This window comes from Hemitrygon akajei, chromosome 7 (genome assembly GCF_048418815.1).
Source record: "Hemitrygon akajei chromosome 7, sHemAka1.3, whole genome shotgun sequence".
Taxonomy (NCBI): domain Eukaryota; kingdom Metazoa; phylum Chordata; class Chondrichthyes; order Myliobatiformes; family Dasyatidae; genus Hemitrygon; species Hemitrygon akajei.
Genome location: NC_133130.1, coordinates 76,771,108 through 76,791,867, shown reverse-complemented (window position 1 = coordinate 76,791,867; position 20,760 = coordinate 76,771,108). Strand labels below are relative to the sequence as shown.

Genomic DNA, 20,760 nt, shown 5'->3' with positions numbered 1-20,760 from the left:
CTTCACTTCAGTGCAGCTGAGAGATGCAGTCTGGCCCCCAAGTCCACTCCAGCAACGGCCACTGCGGCTGCACCTGCGTTCTCGAGAGTCCAGTTCACCGAATCCTTCAGGATACTACAAAAACACCAGGTTGTTCAGACAGTTCAAAAGCATACCTCCTAATGGAAAGTTACAGGCTGGAGAATGCAGTGATCATAGTTCCAAAAAGTTATATTTAGTAGAAATGTTAATAGTTTTGTTGGCTGCCTGCAAAGCATCACCATGTCTTGCTGTCTTATTTATTCATGAATAAAGGGTCCTCACTCTAAGTACAAAAGGCCCTGCTGAGACTGTACCTGGAATATTGTTTCTTGACTTGGTCACGCTGACTAAAGGATGATATACTGTACTTGAGATGGAGGCGTGGAGCTAAGATTAATCAGATTGATTCCTGGAATTGTGGGCTTGATATATGAGGATTGGAACTGTTACAGCAGATTTGCATCAATATTGGAAATCTGATTCAGAATCTGAATCGAGTTTATTATCACTGACATGTGTTGTGAAACTTGTTGCTTTGTGGCAGCAATACTGTGCAATGCATAAAAAGTTACTACAAGTTACGATCAGACATATATTAAAAATACATAAATAGCGCAAAAAGAGAACAAAAAGTGATGTCGTGTTCATGGATTCATAGTCTGTTCGGAGATCTGATTGTGGAGGGGAGGAAGCTGTTTCTCAAAAGTTGAGTGTGTATCTTCAGGCTCCTTTACCTCCTCCCTGACAGTAGCAATGAGAAGAGGGCATGTCCTGGTTGGTAAGAGTCCGTAGCGACGGATGCCGCTTTTCTGAGGCGTTGCCTATTGAAGGTGTCCTTGATGGTGGGAAGTTAGTGTCCATGATGGAGCTAGCTGGGTTTACAACACTCTACAGCTTTTTCTGATCCTGTGCGGTGGCCCATCCCATACCAAACAGTGATGAAACCAAGTAAAAATGCTCTCCACGGTACATACATGGAAATTTGCTATGGATTGGGATTGATTATATTAACCTGGTGCAGCTGGTGGAATAAAACAACATTCCTCTTATTGGTTCAGTAAAACATCACGGCCAATTAAAACTGATATTTTCATTTTGCTCTTGTCTGTGAATCTGTTTACATTTGTAAGGAGAAACTGTGTGTAGTGGCAGAAGGGACAGTATCCTGAAGTAGAAGCAGAAAAGATGAAGTAAAAGGAATTTTCCAGACAATTAGTGACCATGTTTGTTAACACACTGCCTTACTATATGGTGCAAACAGATTCAATAATAGCTTTCAAAACAGAAATGGGTAAGTGTTTGAACGACAGAATTTTTACTGGAATTTGAGAGAATGTGCAGAAGTGGGATTATTTTTACAAGTTGCTGCCACGGTGACAATGGACTGTCCTACCAAAGGATAACTAATTTTGATAATAATTGTTTTTCTGAGCACCTAGCAGGCTTCTTTGTTAATCAAACTTTGCATCTCATCGCACTCATAATATTGAATTGGTGCCTTTAATAATGATACAATATTAAAATAAAACAATTTGGATTTAGAGTGTTTTTAATGTAGAGGGGCATCCCAAGGCACTCCTAAAGATTATATTTGAAGAGAAAATTGTTAATGTGAGCTGAACCTGTTTCTGGTTGAGGTAGAAGTGACTTAATGAAAAATGAGAAAGTATTTGGTTAATGTGATTCATTGGACTAATGGAGGTAAGGGAGGGGTTTGGTGGAAAGGAATTCCCAAAAATTCTAATCCATCTCCCCCCCCACACAATCACTCATCCCTACCCATCCATTCTCCCACTTCCACACCCCCCACACACATATAAACGCACACCAAACCAGCATAGGTTTTTATCTGCATATATCTTCAATTCTGCCAGAAAATTGAGTGGTTTTTAGATGAAATGACAAAAGCACGTATTATCACATAAAAATACTGTATGAAAGCTGAATGGACAACAGGCTATTTTTCCTTTCTAATGTTGTTGATGCATTCATATGATAAATGCTCTGAATATTTGTTTAATTATGTTGAAAGTGTATCAGGAAATATTTTTTCCCTGAATCCTGCTCAGATTTTGTACTTGTGCAATGAAAATTATCAGTTAGAACATTTTAATTTATATTTCTGTGAGCCTTTTACCCATACTAAAATATATAGATTTGCTCATGTACATTGTTTACTTGCAGGTAAAACATGTCATACAGCAAGAAGGTTTTAACAGAAAGAAGCGAGGATATCGTAGCATCAATGAAATTGGTATCACGATGAATGATCCTTTGTTTTCAAAACAATGGTATCTTGTAAGCAACATTTGATTTTCATACATTTGGTGTTAGTGTGCAAACACTGGAGAGAGTGTATGTAATTACAGCTAATATAGATGATACTGGAACAATGATATTCTATAGCTGTAAAGGATTAAAAGGGTGCGTTCCCTTCCTCTTGATAAATAAATGCTGACATGTGAGCTAATGGAGGCCTTTAAAATAGTGAAGCTTTTGACAAACAGGACAGGAACAATTATTTCAAAATGGGAATGATCAAACTATGGCCACTGATATACAAAAATACTAAATGTCAGATAGAGATTTCAGAGGAAATTATTTATTAACCCAGAGAATGATTAGATTGTGGGATTCATCTCCGCAGGCAGTAGGTGAGACAAATAAGATGGATGCTTTTTAAGCACAGGGGAGGAGCGATGAGTGAGTTATGCTGGTAAGAGGAAAGATGGAGTGAGGCATGCATGGAGCTTAAATATTTGATTCATTTTAGTTATCAAAACTGAAATGAAGCTTATGTATTCAGTGGAATGATATGCTATTTTAGCAAAGGTATTAAAATAATAAAGCTGCTGACTATTGACACTGACCAAGGAATTAATTTATCATGTGTAGCTCTGTCTTGCAATGCTTGGGGAAACGTGCTCTTCCTTTTCTGGTCTTTTGCATTTAATCAAATCGGTCATGTTTTCCTGGCATCAAGACCCCCAGCTCCAAAAAATCCCTCCCTAAATCTCTGCAAAAACATCATTCTTTACTTATTTAAGATGCTCCTTTCTAGATGGTCACGGCATCCCAATATCACTCTATGTGCCTCGGTGTCAAACTTTGTTTTGCTATGCTCTTTGTGACATTTCTACGATTTTGTGATTCTATGATTTTGCTCTGTTAGAGATGACATGTAAATACAGGTTGCTGTTGTTGTTATAGCAACCCAAGTGGATGGGGAGGTGCCAATACTTCACCTTGTCTTCGTTGCTGAAAGCTTTCTGAACATGAGAAATGCTATGTCACTCCAAGGGGACTAAACATTTTCTCATTAGGATATGAATAAAATCATTATCAGGACAATATAATTAATTGATAACAAAGGGAAAAACTTAAGTTTGTATCGTCCATTGCATTGTGGTTGATTATGTGTGGGCATTCAAGAAACATAGGAATGATGACATCATTCAGCCTCTTCTTACTGATCTGTCTTTGAGTTGACCTGTTCACTTGTGTTTGGTGATATCTCCCTAGACTCACAAAAATCAGCTGATGTACCATAATTTTATAATTTTCAATTGATGGATGTTCTTTCTGGAGAAAAAATCCTGTGACTTGGGGGGGGGGGGTGGGGGAGGCAGCTGATGGGAAGATGGGCAAGATAATGACAGAACCAAGAGAGATTTGGCTGCAAGCTCCTTGCGCTTTCTACTAGTACTGATATTTCCCCATGCCACCCCCATGTCTTCTTAGAAGAAAACTTTGTTCCTTATGCATTCGTAAATTCCTTCATCTGAATTGTTGAAAGTAATACTGAATTGAAATTCCTGAAGTTGTACCATACCATTATCGCTTGCTTGACATTAAGTGGGTAAACATAAAAAAGTATGTTGGTAACTTAATTTCTGTGGGGGAATAAAATGATCATCCTAACTGAAGGAATTATTGCTTCAAATGCAAATTGCTACTCGGAACCCTCAGCAGGTCAGGCAGCGTATGTGGACAGAGAATCAGAGTTAAAGTTTTAGTCAACACAAGTGATGAAGAGAAAGAAGAAATAAAATGCTGGTTAGGTTAGTGTGAAGATATTTTACTAGCGGCATTTTTTTAGTTGTGGGGTAAAAGCAACAAGTAACTGCTGATTATCCAGACATTCACACTCATAACTTATGCTGGTTAAGTAGGTTTGAAGTCAAAGTACAATGTCTAAAAACGTCTGGTGTCAATAATAAAACATGCTCAATTGTTTTTCTTGAATTAGGTCAACACTGGCCAAATAGATGGAACTCCTGGGTTAGACCTTAATGTAGCTGAGGCTTGGAAAATGGGTTATACTGGGAAAGGAGTAACCATAGCAATCATGGATGATGGTAAGAACTGAGAATCTTTCTTGACAGTATGCACTTACAAGTATATCCATGTGTTTTTTCTTCATCTTTTCCTACATGATGCATTTTTGTGGAGGAAATTTAGCGTTTCTGCATTTTTGTCCTGTTGCCAGCTAATCAAACACTAATTGTATTCCGGCTTAAAGTTATCCCTAAACCCACTTTCTACTGAAGTGATTATATAAGCAGTTTTCTCTGCTAGAAGTTGTTACTGCAACTATGCAAATATGCTGCATTTACCGTGGCTTTGCAATCTCAGAATCAGAATTAGGTTTATTATGATGAACTCAGTTTTCAAGTGTTTGTTTAACCTGTTTATTGGTTTAATGCAGGGATTGACTACTTGCACCCAGATCTTGCAGAAAACTATGTAAGTATGCATTAGGTTTCTCTTTTGGGCTTATAATTTATTTTGTTAAGAAATGTAGATGCAGAGATAAATGTCACAATTAATAAGATGTGAAGCATGATTGATTTACTCAGCCAGGGAAAAAATACTCCTGATATAGTAGCTTGGCAGGACTCCCAAAGTTTCATTGATATACAGAATGTTTTAAAAAAGGAATAATTTATAACTAGAAGAGACTCCATCTGTTGTTAGTAAAGATGTGCTTATTTTTACTAAGCGGACTCAGATTGGAGATCTCTGGTGCTAAAATGTCATAGCGGATAAATTCTTACTCACTTGCACGACCATGCAGATTGACCATTAGAACTGCAGCAACTAGCATTTAAATAGAAAGCTAGATAAGCACATGAGGAAGAAAGAAATAGAAGTTTCTGGTAATAAGTTAGATGAATGGAGCAGTGTAGAGCTTAAAATAACTTTGATCAACTGGTCTGAATTGCCTGCTTCTGTGCTGTTGACTCTGAGTAATGATAACTACAGTGTTATAGCCCTGTTGCTGTTTTCAGTCAAAGCTTATGGAGTGCGACGGCTGTTACAACTCTATTTAAACACTTCGATTGTCTGAGAAAATGCATTGATTTGTTAACTCTTACATGTTATGTCTAGCAGGGACCCAGATCACTAAAGTTATGGAATTTTTAGAATTTAAGTGCAAACTGTGGCTTCCAGGTATTGTTTAAAGCTTATATTTCTTGATGTGGCAGGTGAAGCTGCCTTTTAATTGAAATAATTTTGGCCATGTCAGACATGACATTCTCCATGACTGGGACATTAAATCCATTTACCAGTCTTGATCATTCCCAGCGTTCAATGCCAAGGAGAATCCTATCCCCTTTCCTTTGCCAGGATTGTTAAAAAAATCTCCAGACCATGAGAATTATTCTTTACAATAATCTATTGGAGTTGACTGCTGAGATTGCTTACATATGCAAGCTTTTCACTGTATTCAATAGTAAAGTTGTTTTAAATATAAGATCAGGAGAATGGCATTCAATACTTGTGGCAGTTCTTTCTTGGTGAAACTGCATCTTAATTCATGACACTTCCCTTACAAAAATCTCAGCTGGAAAATATTAAATTGACCCCCAGCTGCAACAATTTCATTCAACGCAGGAGTCCCTTCCAGTGCTTACTGAGAATACGTAGTGCAGAAAGCACAGAAACAGACCACTTGGCTCAATTAGTCTGTGCTGACAGTTATGCCATACCAATGCTCCACCCATCTAAATCTATCAGCATGAACCGAATGGCTCGTAAATTTGTGGAATTAGCTTGGTTGCAGCTACTGGAAGTGTTTGTTAAAGAAATGTTCATAAGCAAGCATTCAAACTTAAGTATAAGTTTAAGCTTATTGTCATTTAACTTTCTATATACACACAGCTAAATGAAGCATCATTCCTCTGAGCTGTTATCATGGTTTTGTTTAAGTTCCAGAAACAGTATTTTAGAATGGCTGTTTGCTAGCATTAAAATCGCCCAGTTTTTGAATTGAATTGAATTGACTTTATTACTTACATCCTTCATATACATGAGGAGTAAAAATCTTTATGTTACGCCTCTGTCTAAATGTGCAATTTATAGTCATTTGTAATAATTAGTATGTACAACAGGACAGTAAAAAGATGGTTAAATATGAGCAGTCAATATGACATAGAAATGCTAGCATTTCTAGCATTTCTAGCGTTGTGCTAGCATGAATTAAGCAGTCTGATGGCCTGGTGGAAGAAGCTGTCCTGGAGCCTGTTGGTCCTGGCTTTTATGTTGTGGTACCATTTCCCAGATGGTAGCAGCTGGAACAATTTGTGGTTGGGGTGACTTGGATCCCCATTGATCCTTTGGGCCCTTCTGTCTTTGTACATGTCCTGAATATTGGGGAGTTCACATCTTCAGATGTGCTGGGCTATCTGCACCACCCTCTGCAGAGTCCTGTGATTGAGGGAAGTACAGTTCACATACCAGGCAGTGATGCAACCATGCAATTGTGCCCCTGTAGAAAGCTCTTAGGATTTAGGGGCCCATACCAAACTTCTTCAATCGTCTGAGCCGTCAAGCCGCTGTGTACAGACCACTTGAGATCCTTGGTGATGTTTATGCCAAGGAACTTAAAGCTGTTCACCCTCTCAACCCCCAATCCCCAGTGGAATAAACAAGCTTTAAATATTTATCGTTTCAACTGACAGGAAGCTGACAGTAACTCAAATAACTACATGTCGCAGTAGTGGTGTGCAGAAAAGCATCTGTGAATGCTCAACACATCGAACCTTGAAGTGGGTGAGTTACAGCAGCAGAAGGCCATGTAAATACACCCAGTGCCCAGTTAATTAGGTATAGGGGATCCCTAATAAAGTGGCCATTGAATGTAAATGCCATGAAAATCAGTTGTTTGCACCAGCAGCACAATACAAGATGGGGTTACGTATCAGTTAGCACAAACTTAAGTTGCATGCAGTAATTTATACATAATTTGCAAGACTGCAAAATAAACAACAAAGTAAGCATAACATGACTGCGTGCATGACTGAGTGAGAGAGAAAAAGAAATGAAGTCTGAGGTAGTGTTAGGGTTTTTTAGGTCTGTCCAAGAACCTGATGGCAGTGGTTAAGAGCCTATTCCTGCACCTTGAGATTTGGGTCTTTGGGCTCCTGTACCTTCTGCCTGGTGGCAGTGTTGAGAAGAGGACATGCCCAGATGGTGGGGTTCTCTGATAGTAGATGCCAACTTCCTGAGGCATCACCTCTTGTAGATATCCTCGATGGTGGGGGTGTTGTACCCATAATGGAGCTGGTTGAGTCCAACTCTCCCGGGAGCCTATTGCAATTGTAACATGTCAAGAGATTACAAAATCAAAATCACTAGAGTCAGACTTGAAATACTGCAAATCAGAATACTGCTTCCTGTGTGTACAGTGTTACTGCTGCTAATGTACTTAAGGAGGTGCTAGTATCTATTGGCACAAAGACTGCAATTTAATTTATATTTCATGATGAATAATGACAGGCAGTTTTGTATTGTTGGAGCCACTGAATTATTATAACCAGCAGACATTTTCAAAAATAACATACAAGCAAAGTCCAACTCTGCTTCAGCCGCCACAATGAACAAAATTGTAAATGACTACCCAGATATTTTGATTGCATTATCCAACAAAAACAATCTGATGCCATTTGATTTTAAAATAGTTTCTCCCAAAATAGCTTTGAGAAAAATTTTGCTTGCAACATGGAGTTTCTTCTGAAAGAGTATCAGATTAACTTCTGAGTATGAAGCATCATTTGTACTGAGACGTATAGCCCTAGGCTTATCAGAAGCAAACATTGATGGTGGTGAGGATTTTTTCCAAAGATATTTTGCACTCTCAATTCCATCTTAAGCAGAAAGCTTTTGTTCCTTTGATAGAACAATATTACATTTGTTTCATAAAGTACTATATTGGCCTTTCCCATATCTTAGAGAAATTTAAGTTAAATGAAAATATTAACAGCCTGTGCATTCAACAAAACAAAACAGATGTTCAGAAAATAATATATGTGATTTCCTTCTTGAGTCAGGAGGAAATTAATGTCTGATCACATGGAAGCATTGTTGATTAATTTTCTGGTTGGATTATTTGTTTCATAGCAGATGCATTGCTGGTAATAGGTAAAAAGAAAGCACTAGTGCCTCAAAGTCCAGAGATTATGGGTGGAAGACCTGTATAACTTCAAAGCTGGCTGTGCACTGCAGTACACAGGGAGTGCTGCAATGTCTGAGGTGATTTCCCTCAGATGAGATGTTAAAACCAATAATGTGATTGTATTGCCATGTGGATGTAAATGTCCCAATATTATTTTAAAGCTGGCAGGCATTAGGTTTAGTGGTCCGGACATTGTGCATTTCTTAATCTACGCTGATAAAATAGGTTTATCGAAATTTACTGTGAGTGAATCAGAGGTCATTCATTCATATTACGATTGCATTTTGAATAGCTTCCTGTACCCAGCAGGGTAACAGGCCATTATTAGATCTTGTATTTGGTAATAAGTCAGAGTTAATGAGTAATATCAGTAGGTAGTACTCTAGTGGTCATGATAGTCTAATATCATAGGAAATGCTGGAGACTGTACTTAGAGTCTTAAATGCAAACTGAACTAATTGAATTTGCATGTAAAGTGGATTGGTTAAGAGAGATTGGAAAATTAACTTGAAACAATGAAACAGAGCAACAGTCATTTTAAATAAAAAGTAAACAACAACAATAATTTAAAGATTACATCATAATTTCATAATTCTCAATTAATACTGTATATATTGTACCAACAAATCTTATTGGGCCTATATATATCCCAAAGTACATTGCCTGGTCACCCCAACAAGGCCAAAAGGTTGAAAAAGAGAAGGACAACTAGGACCACCTTCAAAAAAAGTAAACAGGTCTGAATAGGTGAATGAGGAGCCATTTCCCTATAGTCTGCTGCAGGAAAACTCTTAGCCAAAGGCCTCATTGTCCACTTCATCGCATGTTCAAAGACCTGCTCTCCAATTCTCACTCTGGATTTTGGCTGCTTAGAGCTACCTGGATGTAACTTGTTGGATAGATAAGGTGCAATAATAAAATTAGTTTAACTTGACTTTCAAAAGTCATTTGTTGTATCGTGCATCTGAAGGATAAATGGGATTGGGATTAAAAGCATGGCTAAAAATGATTAATGGACAGAAAACAGAGAAAGAATAAATTAATGATATCTAAGTTGCGTGATGCTCTCAGCGTCAGTGTACCACACACATCAGTGTTAGAACGTGAGCTATATTAATGATTGATGAAGATATTGATAATAATATATCAAAATCTGCCGATGTTGCAATGATAGGAGCGAAATGAGAAAGGTAGAAGATTATATTTAGCAGGAAAGGAATGGGCAGATGAAGTATAACATGGGGAAGTATGAAACAAATCACTTTGGGGATTTACTGGTACGCAGAAGGACCTGGATACCTTAGTTCATGAAATACAGAAAATTAACTTTCAAAGATAGCAAAGAATAAAGAAGGCATGTATAGGTTTGTTTTTAATGCAAGTTGGAGAACAAAAGTAAGGAAGGAATACAGCATTTCTTCATGGCTTTAGCAAGACCACAACTGTAATACTACACTTAGTTGCACCCTCCACATCGAAGGCAAGATACACTTGCCTTGAAAAAAGTACACAGAAATTTCTCTAGATTGATTCCTAAGATTAAGGTTTATCCTCAGGTAGAAGCATGGAAATTCCATTACAGTATATTATTTTACATTGACCATGTACTAATACAATTATTTCCTAATTCTCATGACCTTGCTTCATTGACAATATAAACACACACCTTGTGAAACCAACAGCAAGGAGAGGTGAGCTGATTTCTGTTTTATTATCTTGACATGAATCAGATTGAAGTACAAGGCAAAGTGATAATTCGTACATGTTTTAGAGTTTCACTTTATAAATTGACAAAGTGTTAGAAAAATAAAGGCAGGTTGCACCAGGGATTGTTAAATGCATTCAATGATTTTCCTACTAATTTGATCAGGGAGCTAAAACTCCTCCAGGCTCTGGTAGTGCAGCAGAAATAGCAGATTCATATGTTGCTTTTGTCATATTAAAATTCATATTACCCTGGACACAAAGCTGTTGTTGAAGAGAATTCTTAATCTGCTAACAGCTGAATCATATTGAATAACTCCAGGGGGACTGGCTGAGGAAGAGGGATGGAGCAATAGATTTTCTTTTGCACTTGACACTTGAACTTCTTCTGTTCAAGCAGTAAGCAAAGAGATAAAATGTCTGATGTTAAAAGTAAACTGCTCTGCTGCATAGCATGATCATAGACGGACAAAAGAAATTCACTGCAGCTTCATTCCATGCATAGGAGACTGCTCCATTCCTTCAGCTTTGTAAAATTCATGGATATGGAACATTTATCAGGCTTCACTCCCAAATACTTATTCTCTTGCATCTCCTGTCAAATGAAAAGAAACTATGTGGAAAAAATGCAGCTGAGCCAGCAGCAATGATATTTCAGGTTGTGCTTCCACTAAATTCTGTGCTACAAAAACGTGCTTTTCACATGGCAGCCCTAATGGCCCATTTAGCAATTATAAATTTTCCTCCCATGTTCTGGATTCCTCCCATAGGGCAATTGTTTCTCTATGTCTGCCCTGCTGAATCTCAGCCTCATTCAGGCACCTCAATTACCCTGAAATCTTCTGAAATCCAGCTATAAAACAATTCTCATAATTTAAGCTTTAAAACCATGATCACATTCTGGTAATGTTTATTGTCCAGACACCATGGCCAATTTAGTTCTCTTGAGGTGAGATACCCCCAGTAAAATTTAGGAAGCTTCCTGACATTTGAATTCCAGCATCTTTAGATAATAACCATCAGTTCATCAGTCTATTCAAAAAATTTTCTTTTAACCAGTACATCTACATTGAGATAGTTTATGTGACTAGACACCTATATCACTTCACATCTCCAATGTCCCTAGTGTATCCACATTCAGTGCACATTCTGTTTTGACGTTCATAGAAATATCGTGCAAGAACACAGTCTTTTTCTATTCATCGCTGTACTAATGAGAGTCCAGTAAGAATAAAATGAAGAAAGACACGTAAACTCAGTGGCCACTTTATTAAATACACCTGCTTGTTAATGCAAATATTTCATGTGGCAGCAACTCATTGCATAAAAGCATGCAGACATGGCAAGAGGTTTAGTTGCTGCTCAGACTGAAATTCGAAAGAAATGTGATCCAGGCGACTTTGACCGCGGAATGAATGTTGACACCAGACACATAGTCTGAGTATCTCAGAAACTACTGAATCTTCTGGGATTTTCATGCACAGCAGTCTATAGAGTTTACAGAGAACAAAAAAACACCTAGTGAGCGGCAGTTCTGTGGGCGAAAATGCCTTTGTTAATGACATAAGTCAGAGGAGAATGGCCAGACAGGTTCAAGCGGACAGGAAGTGAACAATAACTCAAACAATCACATTACATCAGTAGTGTGCAGAAGAGCACCTCTGAATGCACAACACATCAAACTTGGAAGTGGATGGGCTATAGCTGCAGAAGAACACCAACACATACTCACTGACCACATTATTGGGTACAGGAGGTACCTAATAAAGTGGCCACTGAGTGTATTTGCAGAATACATTTTGCTACTTTGAAAAATTCCCAAGTGCTCTGTAGCCAATGGATTACTTTATTCCTGATAAAAAGGGGAGATGGGTGGGAGGAGCAGGGAACCAGGCAGTAAAGGATATCCAGATTTTCTTGGTGGGGTTCAAGGACGTACATTTTCTCTGCCATTAAGAAATTAAATAGGCCACTGTTTCAGCCCTGGTATTTAACTGACCTCAGGGGACAACATAGAAAATGAACTATTTTTCTCAAGCAACACTACCATTTAGAGGCTTAGGAAATCCATGGGGGACAGCATTACGATACCAGCATGAAGCTTTCAAAACAGCTAAAACATCTCTGTGATGCTTAAAAGCTGGTGGCCTGCTCTCACATAATTTAGACTGATGTACATTTACTTAATGTGCTTCATTATTCCAATAGCCAGAATGTTTTAGAGATGGTTAATTGAAAATTTCAGTTTTTTTAGTTGTCCAAGAATATCATTTTTGCAATTTGTTAATGAGCCCTGGATGAGCCAAGAGATTCTGCTGAGGGCTACATTTGTGGTGTTCAGGGCTGGTAATATGGGAATGTAATAAAGGTCTGAGTATGACCTCTGGAAAGCCATCTCACATGCAAAGTGGCAACTCCAGTCAAAACTTCAATTGCAGAATGATGTTTGACAGCTGTAGCTTGATGTCCACAAGTTCCTAGAAAGCAAAACCAAGCAACATAAATGACAAACAAGAGAAAATTGGCAGACTCTGGAAATCCAAGCAACACACACAAAACCTTGGAGGAACTCAGCAGGCCAGGCAGCATCTACGGAAAAGAGTACAGTCGACATGTTGGGTCAAGATCATTTCATCAAGGTTTCAATCCTTGGTGAGCTCAATGCCTTTTGTGCTTGTTTGGACCAACAGAACGTGTAAGCACCTTTATGAACATCCAGAACTCCTGATGACCCTGTGATTTTAGTCTCTGAGGCTGAAAGGAGCATACCCTTTGGGAGGCTGAATCTATGGAAAGCATCTGGCCCAGATGAGTAATTTTCTGAGTTCTGAAGACCTGTGCTAATCAACTGGCTGAAGAGTCTAGGGATAACTTCGACCTCTCACTTCAGCAGTTTGAGGTACCTTCCTACTCAAACAGGCTTCAATCATGCCACTGTCCAAGACGGCTGTGGTAACTTTCCTCAATGCCCGTCGTCCAGTAGCACTTACATTCATTGTGGTGAACTGCTTTGAGAGATTGGTCATGATGCATATCAACTCCTGGCTGAGGAATGACCTGGATCCACTCTGATTTGCCTACCGTCACAGCAGGTAAACAGTAGATGCCATTTCATTGGTCCTCACTCAGCGCTGGAACACTCGTACAATGAAGATGCATACATCAGGATGCTCATCATTGACCACAGCTCAGCATTCAACACAATAATCCTCTCAAAACTAATCTGGTAGAATGATGCCACAACAACAACAACATTTCACTCAATATCATAGAAACATAGAAAACCTACAGCACAATACAGGTCCTTCAGCCCACAAAGCTGTGCTGTACATGTCCTTACTTAAGAACTACCTAGGCTTACCCATAACCCTATATTTTTCTAAGCTCCATGTATCTATCCAGGAGCCTCTTAAAAGACTCTATAGTTTCCACCTCCACCACCGCCGGTGGCAGCCTATTCCACGCACTCACCACTCTCTGCATAAAAAACTTACCCTTGGCATCTCCTCCGTATCTTAAAACTGTGCCCTCTCGTGCTAGCCATTTCAGCCCTGAGAAAAAGCCTCTGACTATCTACATGATCAATGGCTCTCATCATCTTATACACCTCTATCAGGTCACCTCTCATCCTCCTTCGCTTCAAGGAGAAAAGGCTGAGTTCACTCAATCTATTCTCATAAGTCATGCTCTCCAATCTAGGCAACATCCTTGTAAATCTCCTCTGCACCCTTTCTATGGTTTCCACATCCTTCCTGTAGTGAGGCGATCAGAATTGAGCACAGTACTCCAAGTGGGGTCTGACCAGGGTGCTATATAGCTGCAGCATTACCTCTCGGCTCTTAATCCCATGATTGATGAAGGCCAATACACCGTATGCACTGTAATCAGTAAAACTAAAGACTATTGACTACAGGAGGAAGAAGTCAGAAGTCCATGAGCCTGTTCTCATTGGAGGATTGGTAGTGGAGATTCCTTGGTATCAGCATATGAAGGGATCTGTTCTGGGACCAGCATGTAAGTGCCATCACAAAGAAGGCATGGCAGCACCTCTACATCCTTTGAGGTTTGAGAAGATTTGACATATCATCTAAAATTTTGACAAACTTCTATAGATGTGCAGAGGAAGGTATCCTGATTGGTTGCATCGCAGCTTGGTATGGAAACACCAGTGACCAGGAACAGAACAGTCTACAGAAAGTGGTGGATACATCACAGGCAAAGCCCTCCCCACCGGTGGGCATATTTATGAGGAGCGCTGCCACAAAAAATTAGCAACCATCATCAACGACCCCCCCCTCCCCCCAGTACCCAGGCCATGCGCTCATCCCCCATTTCCAACATTCGGAAGGAGGTACAGGAGCCTTAGGTCCCACATCACCAGGTTGAGGAACAATTAACATCAGGTTCCTAAGCCAGCAAGGATAATGTCATTCACCTCAGATCTGAACTGATTCCACGATGTACAGATTCCCTTTCAAGTAATCTACAACTCATGTTCTGAGTATTAATTATTTTGTTTTTATTTGCACCCACCATTTGCCTTCTTTGACACATTGGCTGTATGTCAGTCTTTATGTATAATTTATCATAAATTCTATTGTATTTCTTTATTTCCTTGTAAATACTTGCAAGAAAAAGAAGGCAGTATATGGTGACATATAAGAACTTTGATAATAAATTTACTTTGACTTTGAGTTTGTTTTGCAGAACTTTGGATTGTCAATCAGCATTGATTTGCACAATGAACTAGAAGTTCAGCATGTTATATATTATAACTAAGATTTAGTAGCGGTTGTGATGCTATGAGGTGTGTATGTTCAACCAAGCTATGAATATGAATGGTTTAGCTCTGATATCAGCAATGAATTACTTTGTGCAAGTCTGTGAAGTGAACATTCTTATGACGCAAAATGTGCGTTTTAAAATGCTCTCTCAAGAGTTTCTTTTCTCAAGAGATTCAAATGCATTCTTCAGCCAGGTCCTATATTTAAACTATTCCTTTAAAAAGCCAACTGATTAAAGATTATTTGTGTTATTCATGGGCTTTCTGTTGAGATTGATATTATGACTTCAACCCGTATGCTATGGAAACATCAAAAAATGAGTTATTAGTGACCCCTTTGTCTGAAGAGAGAATAATTAATTAATCCACCTTTGTGTGGAAATGTTTATATGAATATAGTATTTACTAAAATATATCTAATTCCTGCATACTTTACAGTTGCTAAAAGGTAAAATTAATGAAAGATCAAAATATTACAGACTATCAATGCTTTTTATAGTTGTTCTTCAACTGTAAAACACAAATTACATAAAAACTATTTCTGTGTTCTTCTTGAGTTTATAACTGAAGTTAAAGACTGCAAGTGCTGAAAATCTAAAATTAAAATAGAAACTATTTCTTTGAAATCTATATATTTGAACAAACTTCGGGTTATGTGCCCCAACATGGTTGGGTGCCAAATTTTCCTCGATAACCACTTCTGTGAAGCATATGCGATGATTTATAATAATAAAATTGCTATATATATTTTCATTATTGTTGGAAAATCGTTTTTTGATGAAAATACCCAGGAGGTCAGAAAGCACTAATGGAAAGAGAACTCAAATGAAGTCATTGGTTTACCAGATTCGTATCTCGGTTGCTGGATATATTGGATGGAGGTGTCCAGGGACTCACTTCATGAGGTCTACGTGGAGCTTAGGCCTTGCGTGACTTAATTTGGACAAGCTGGTGATCCAGAACAAGCGCTGCCCTTGGAAAGGCTTTGAAATCTGTGATACTTGGCCATACCTATCAGCTTTGCAGGATGCCAAAGCTGTCAAAGACTTTATATGCTCTTAATGTGCTTGAATAATCTCTGTTGCAAATTAAAATTAAAAATACTTCAAAAATAAATTGCTTTAACATTTTAAATAATTAAAGATATTAAAGAAAACAAATAGCCTAAAATAATTTAACTTACTTTGTTCCAAACATCCTATTTCCATTTAAGAGAGTGAGCTTGTATATCAAACCAACAGACGCAGGGTTGGTGGACAGATTCTTTATCTTGAACCAGGGACTTCAACAAATTCACATCTGCAGTTGGATTCCATTTGGAACGCAGCAGTGAAAGTCAGATGGAAAATTGCCAGACAGCAAATTTGAGAATTTTAGATTCACTTAGGGCTCCTCAACCAGCTGGCCGTTAATGAAGGTTTCAAAAGGAACTTCAGTCCAGTGATTCCAGTCCATGGCCTGTCGTCCAAACATTGACTAAAAGAATAAAGCTTTGCCTTCGGTCACTTGTGTTAAATGTGCATGTAAAGAAGTGGATTTTATTGTACTCCTGAAATCCTACTACAATATAAATTGCACTCGCCAAATCCCGACCGGAGCAGTTTTGACAAAGGGGCGGGTCCAGCAACGGGCTGAGTGGAGATTGACATTGGGTCGGCACACCTGAAACAAGGAAAGCTGGATGGAGAGAGAGAGCAGAAACCGAAAAAAATGGGCTCGCAAAGCACATGCACGCAACACTGCCTCTCTAGCTCTCTTTGCCTTTAAGATGCTCCTTAAAACCCAGTTATTTGAATGAGGATCCAGTTTCCAGCTCTAATATCTCCTGATATTGACTCAAATTTGGGATAATTTTACTACTATAAAGTGATTAACTCATGTTGTTTCTGCCTAAGTATGTCTTCCAGTAATAATGTTGCTCTTTAATTGCTCAAAGGCAATTACCTTAAATTGGCATTGAAGTTGACTGTTTAGTAGCAAAGGATAATGAACATTATTACAAGAAAAAATGAAATTAATTGTACTTCTACAATAGTGAACCTAAGATCAGACTGACTGTCCTTTTCCTTCCAGAACATTCATTGGCTTTTTCAACAGAACAGTAAAGATTAAATACCTGACAATGGTTTTTCCAACAGAATCTAGCAGCTGTTTCAAATTCCGTTTTGTGTATCTGTACTCATTTTCTTTCTGGAAGTCTGTAACATCTGCTGAAGTAAAACGTACTTTTATCTCTGCAAATTAAATTTATTGTAATCCTATGCAAATTTATTTCCTAACTGTGGTGGTGGGAGGGGGTCACTTACGCAAAGACCTTTTACCAGCCTGTCCTAAAAAGGTCAACTATTTTTAAGTATTTCATCCTTTTAAGCTTACATCGCTTCTCTTTTACAGAATGCAGATGCTAGCTATGACTTCAGCAGCAATGATCCCTATCCATACCCTCGCTATACAAAGGATTGGTTTAACAGGTAATGTAGAGACAACCTGCTCATTCCTGCTGATGCCAGGAAACCATTAATGGATCATTGTATGATGCATACTATACTTTGTTGCTGAACATGGTAAAAAGCTCAGTGGTGATCAATAACAGTGAAGAGCAGTATCTGTCTAGCTTTTGTTTATCATTGATTTTTTTAAACACACATTTGAACGTACTTGGTAGAATAGTTCATTATCCATTTAAGATAGCATTTCTCTGTAAGAGAGCAAGGCAATATTTTGTTCATGTTTCTTACACTCAAAATTCTTCAGTCAGTTATGGATTAATTATCTTGTAAACCTTGTTAAATTTTCTCCCATCGATTTATAAAATAAGTGAAGCCCCTTTTTACTGGGTGTCTGTGAAAATGTGGCTCGTTAACCCCTCACTAACAGCCACTGCACTCCACAGTAAGGAAACCACCCCTCTCAGGCTCTGTACGTCTAGGGTGTATACGTCTTTGGTCCTGCCAAACCCGTGATGTTGGGATGTCTCGCCCACCCAAACCCCGGTTTGTGTGAATCCTGTGTGATTTACTGCCCCCTGTAATCACCCATCAGCATGAAATAACAGAATGCACACTGCATACAATTATAGAGAAAGTGCATTTATGAACGTTAACAAAAGTGTTATTAAAGAAAAGAAAGAAAAAAACAAAAACAGCCCATTGTAATTAAACAGTCAATTGTACAGATAAGTCAGCGTTCATCTTGAAGTTGTCTGTAACTCGTGTGCTGGACTCTCAGTCTGTGTGAAAGTGTCTCAATGTCGCTGGAAATCCATTTCAAACAAATGGGTTCTCCCACCGGAGTATTGCTCCTTCCTCCTTGAAGCCATCCATCTGCACAAAGCGCCTTGTGCAACAGGGACAGCTTCCTCAGCCATCTTCCCTCCTGTCCTCTCCCAGCTCCCACCAAAAACACCTCAACCCACACCAGTGTCCATCACCAAACCCTCTGCGACCAGCATTCTCTAGAACCTTCTCCCAATTCCACCCTCCTGAGTGGATGACACACACATTCCTCAGCACCCTTTATCTTTAATGGTAGCCAGCCAGCCAGCCAGAAGAACCATTACATGATATAACCTGCAACATTAACAGTAAAACCTTTACCAGGGCCTCATATAAGCATTGCCCAAAAAGAAACACTTGCACAGATCTAAGGCAGTAGCAACAAAGATAATGCTGACTAAACAGCAATCACTAGCCAGCAAAAATGATATTTTGTGAAGAAATTTGATACAACCAAATAGTTTATAGATACCATTCAATATTTTTCACCACAGTTGCAATCCATTTTAAAACACTGTTGGAATTGAATAGTTAGTTGAGAACCTTCGCTCCATCCTCAAAAAGCAGGATTTCCCAGTGGACAAACATGTTATTTCCAATCCCCATTCCCACCTGACATGTCTGTACATGGCCTCCTCTACTGCCACGATAAGGCCACTCTTGGGTTAGAGGAGCAACACCTCATATTCCATCTGGGTTGCCTCTAAACTGATGGCATGAATATTGATTTCTCCTTCTGGTAAAAATAAATCCCTTCCATTTCCCCTTTTCTGTTCCCCATTCTGGCCTCTTAAACTCTTCTCACCTGTCAATCACCTCCCCCTGGTGCTCCTCCTCCTTCCCTTTCTCCTATGGTCCACTCTCATATCCTATCATGTTCATTCTTCTCCAGCTCTTTACCTTTTTTACATATCACCTCCCAGCTTTCTACCCCACCCCTACCCACCTGTCTTCACCTGTCACCTTCTAGCTTGCACTCCTTCCCCTTCCCACACCTTCTTAATCTGGCTTCTAGATAGATAGATAGATAGATACTTTATTCATCCCCCTGGGGAAATTCAACTTTTTTTCCAATGTCCCATACACTTGTTGTAGCAAAACTAATTACATACAATACTTAACTCAGTAAAAAAAATATGATATGCATCTAAATCACTATCTCAAAAAGCATTAATAATAGCTTTTAAAAAGTTCTTAAGTCCTGGCGGTTGAATTGTAAAGCCTAATGGCATTGGGGAGTATTGACCTCTTCATCCTGTCTGAGGAGCATTGCATCGATAGTAACCTGTCGCTGAAACTGCTTCTCTGTCTCTGGATGGTGCTATGTAGAGGATGTTCAGAGTTTTCCATAATTGACCGTAGCCTACTCAGCGCCCTTCGCTCAGCTACCGATGTTAAACTCTCCAGCACTTTGCCCATGACAGAGCCCGCCTTCCTTACCAGCTTATTAAGACGTGAGGCATCCCTCTTCTTAATGCTTCCTCCCCAACACACCACCACAAAGAAGAGGGCGCTCTCCACAACTGACCTATAGAACATCTTCAGCATCTCACTACAGACATTGAATGACGCCAACCTTCTAAGGAAGTACAGTCGACTCTGTGCCTTCCTGCACAAGGCATCTGTGTTGGCAGTCCAGTCTAGCTTCTCGTCTAACTGTACTCCCAGATACTTGTAGGTCTTAACCTGCTCCACACATTCTCCATTAATGATCACTGGCTCCATATGAGGCCTAGATCTCCTAAAGTCCACCACCATCTCCTTGGTCTTGGTGATATTGAGATGCAGGTAGTTTGAGTTGCACCATATCACAAAGTCCTGTATCAGTTTCCTATACTCCTCCTGTCCATTCCTGACATACCCCACTATGGCCGTGTCATCAGCGAACTTCTGCACATGGCATACCTCCTTCCTTTCCAGTCCTGATGAAGGGCCTTGGCCTGAAACATCGGCTATTTATTCATTTCCATAGATGCTGCCTGACCTTCTGAGTTCCTCCAGCATTTTGCATGTGCTGTTTTGAATTTCCAACATCTGTAAAATCTCGTTATGTTTAGGTATGGTCAAGCTTTTGAGTTTTGTTCAGACCAAACATCAGAATGGGGTTGAAATGTGATCTAAGTGACTTCCCTGTAGAATAATTGTTGATGCCAGATGGAGTGGTTTGAGTATCTCAGAAACACTGATCTCTTGGGGTTTTCATGCACAACAGTCTCAAGGGTTCACAGATCATTGAGTGAAAAAAACATCTAGCAAGTGGCAATTCACTGGTTAAAAACACATTGTTAATGAGAGAAGTTAGGTGAAAGGTCAGGGTGGTTCAAGGTGACATTAACTCAGACAACCATGTGTTACAACAGTGGTGTGCAGATGAACATCTCTGAAAATACAGTGTGGTGAACCTTGAGGAGGATGGCCTACAGCAGCAGAAGACCACACCAAGTTCTAATCTTAAAGCCACTTTATTAAGTCCACTGAGTGCAAGTTCACATTGTCTGTTCTCATTCTACCAATGAAAA

The 20,760-nt window shown here is 39.1% G+C and overlaps 1 protein-coding gene across 1 annotated transcript in view; it reads left to right on the top strand.

Annotated features, from left to right (window-relative positions):
* pcsk2 (proprotein convertase subtilisin/kexin type 2) overlaps positions 1-20,760 on the top strand; it is a 71,932-nt gene that overhangs the window by 27,446 nt on the left and 23,726 nt on the right. Inside the window, exons 3-6 of the mRNA XM_073051257.1 lie at positions 2,206-2,319; positions 4,271-4,379; positions 4,730-4,767; positions 17,361-17,437. Coding sequence (XP_072907358.1) covers positions 2,206-2,319; positions 4,271-4,379; positions 4,730-4,767; positions 17,361-17,437 — 338 coding nt within the window. The remainder of the gene's footprint in view (positions 1-2,205; positions 2,320-4,270; positions 4,380-4,729; positions 4,768-17,360; positions 17,438-20,760) is intronic.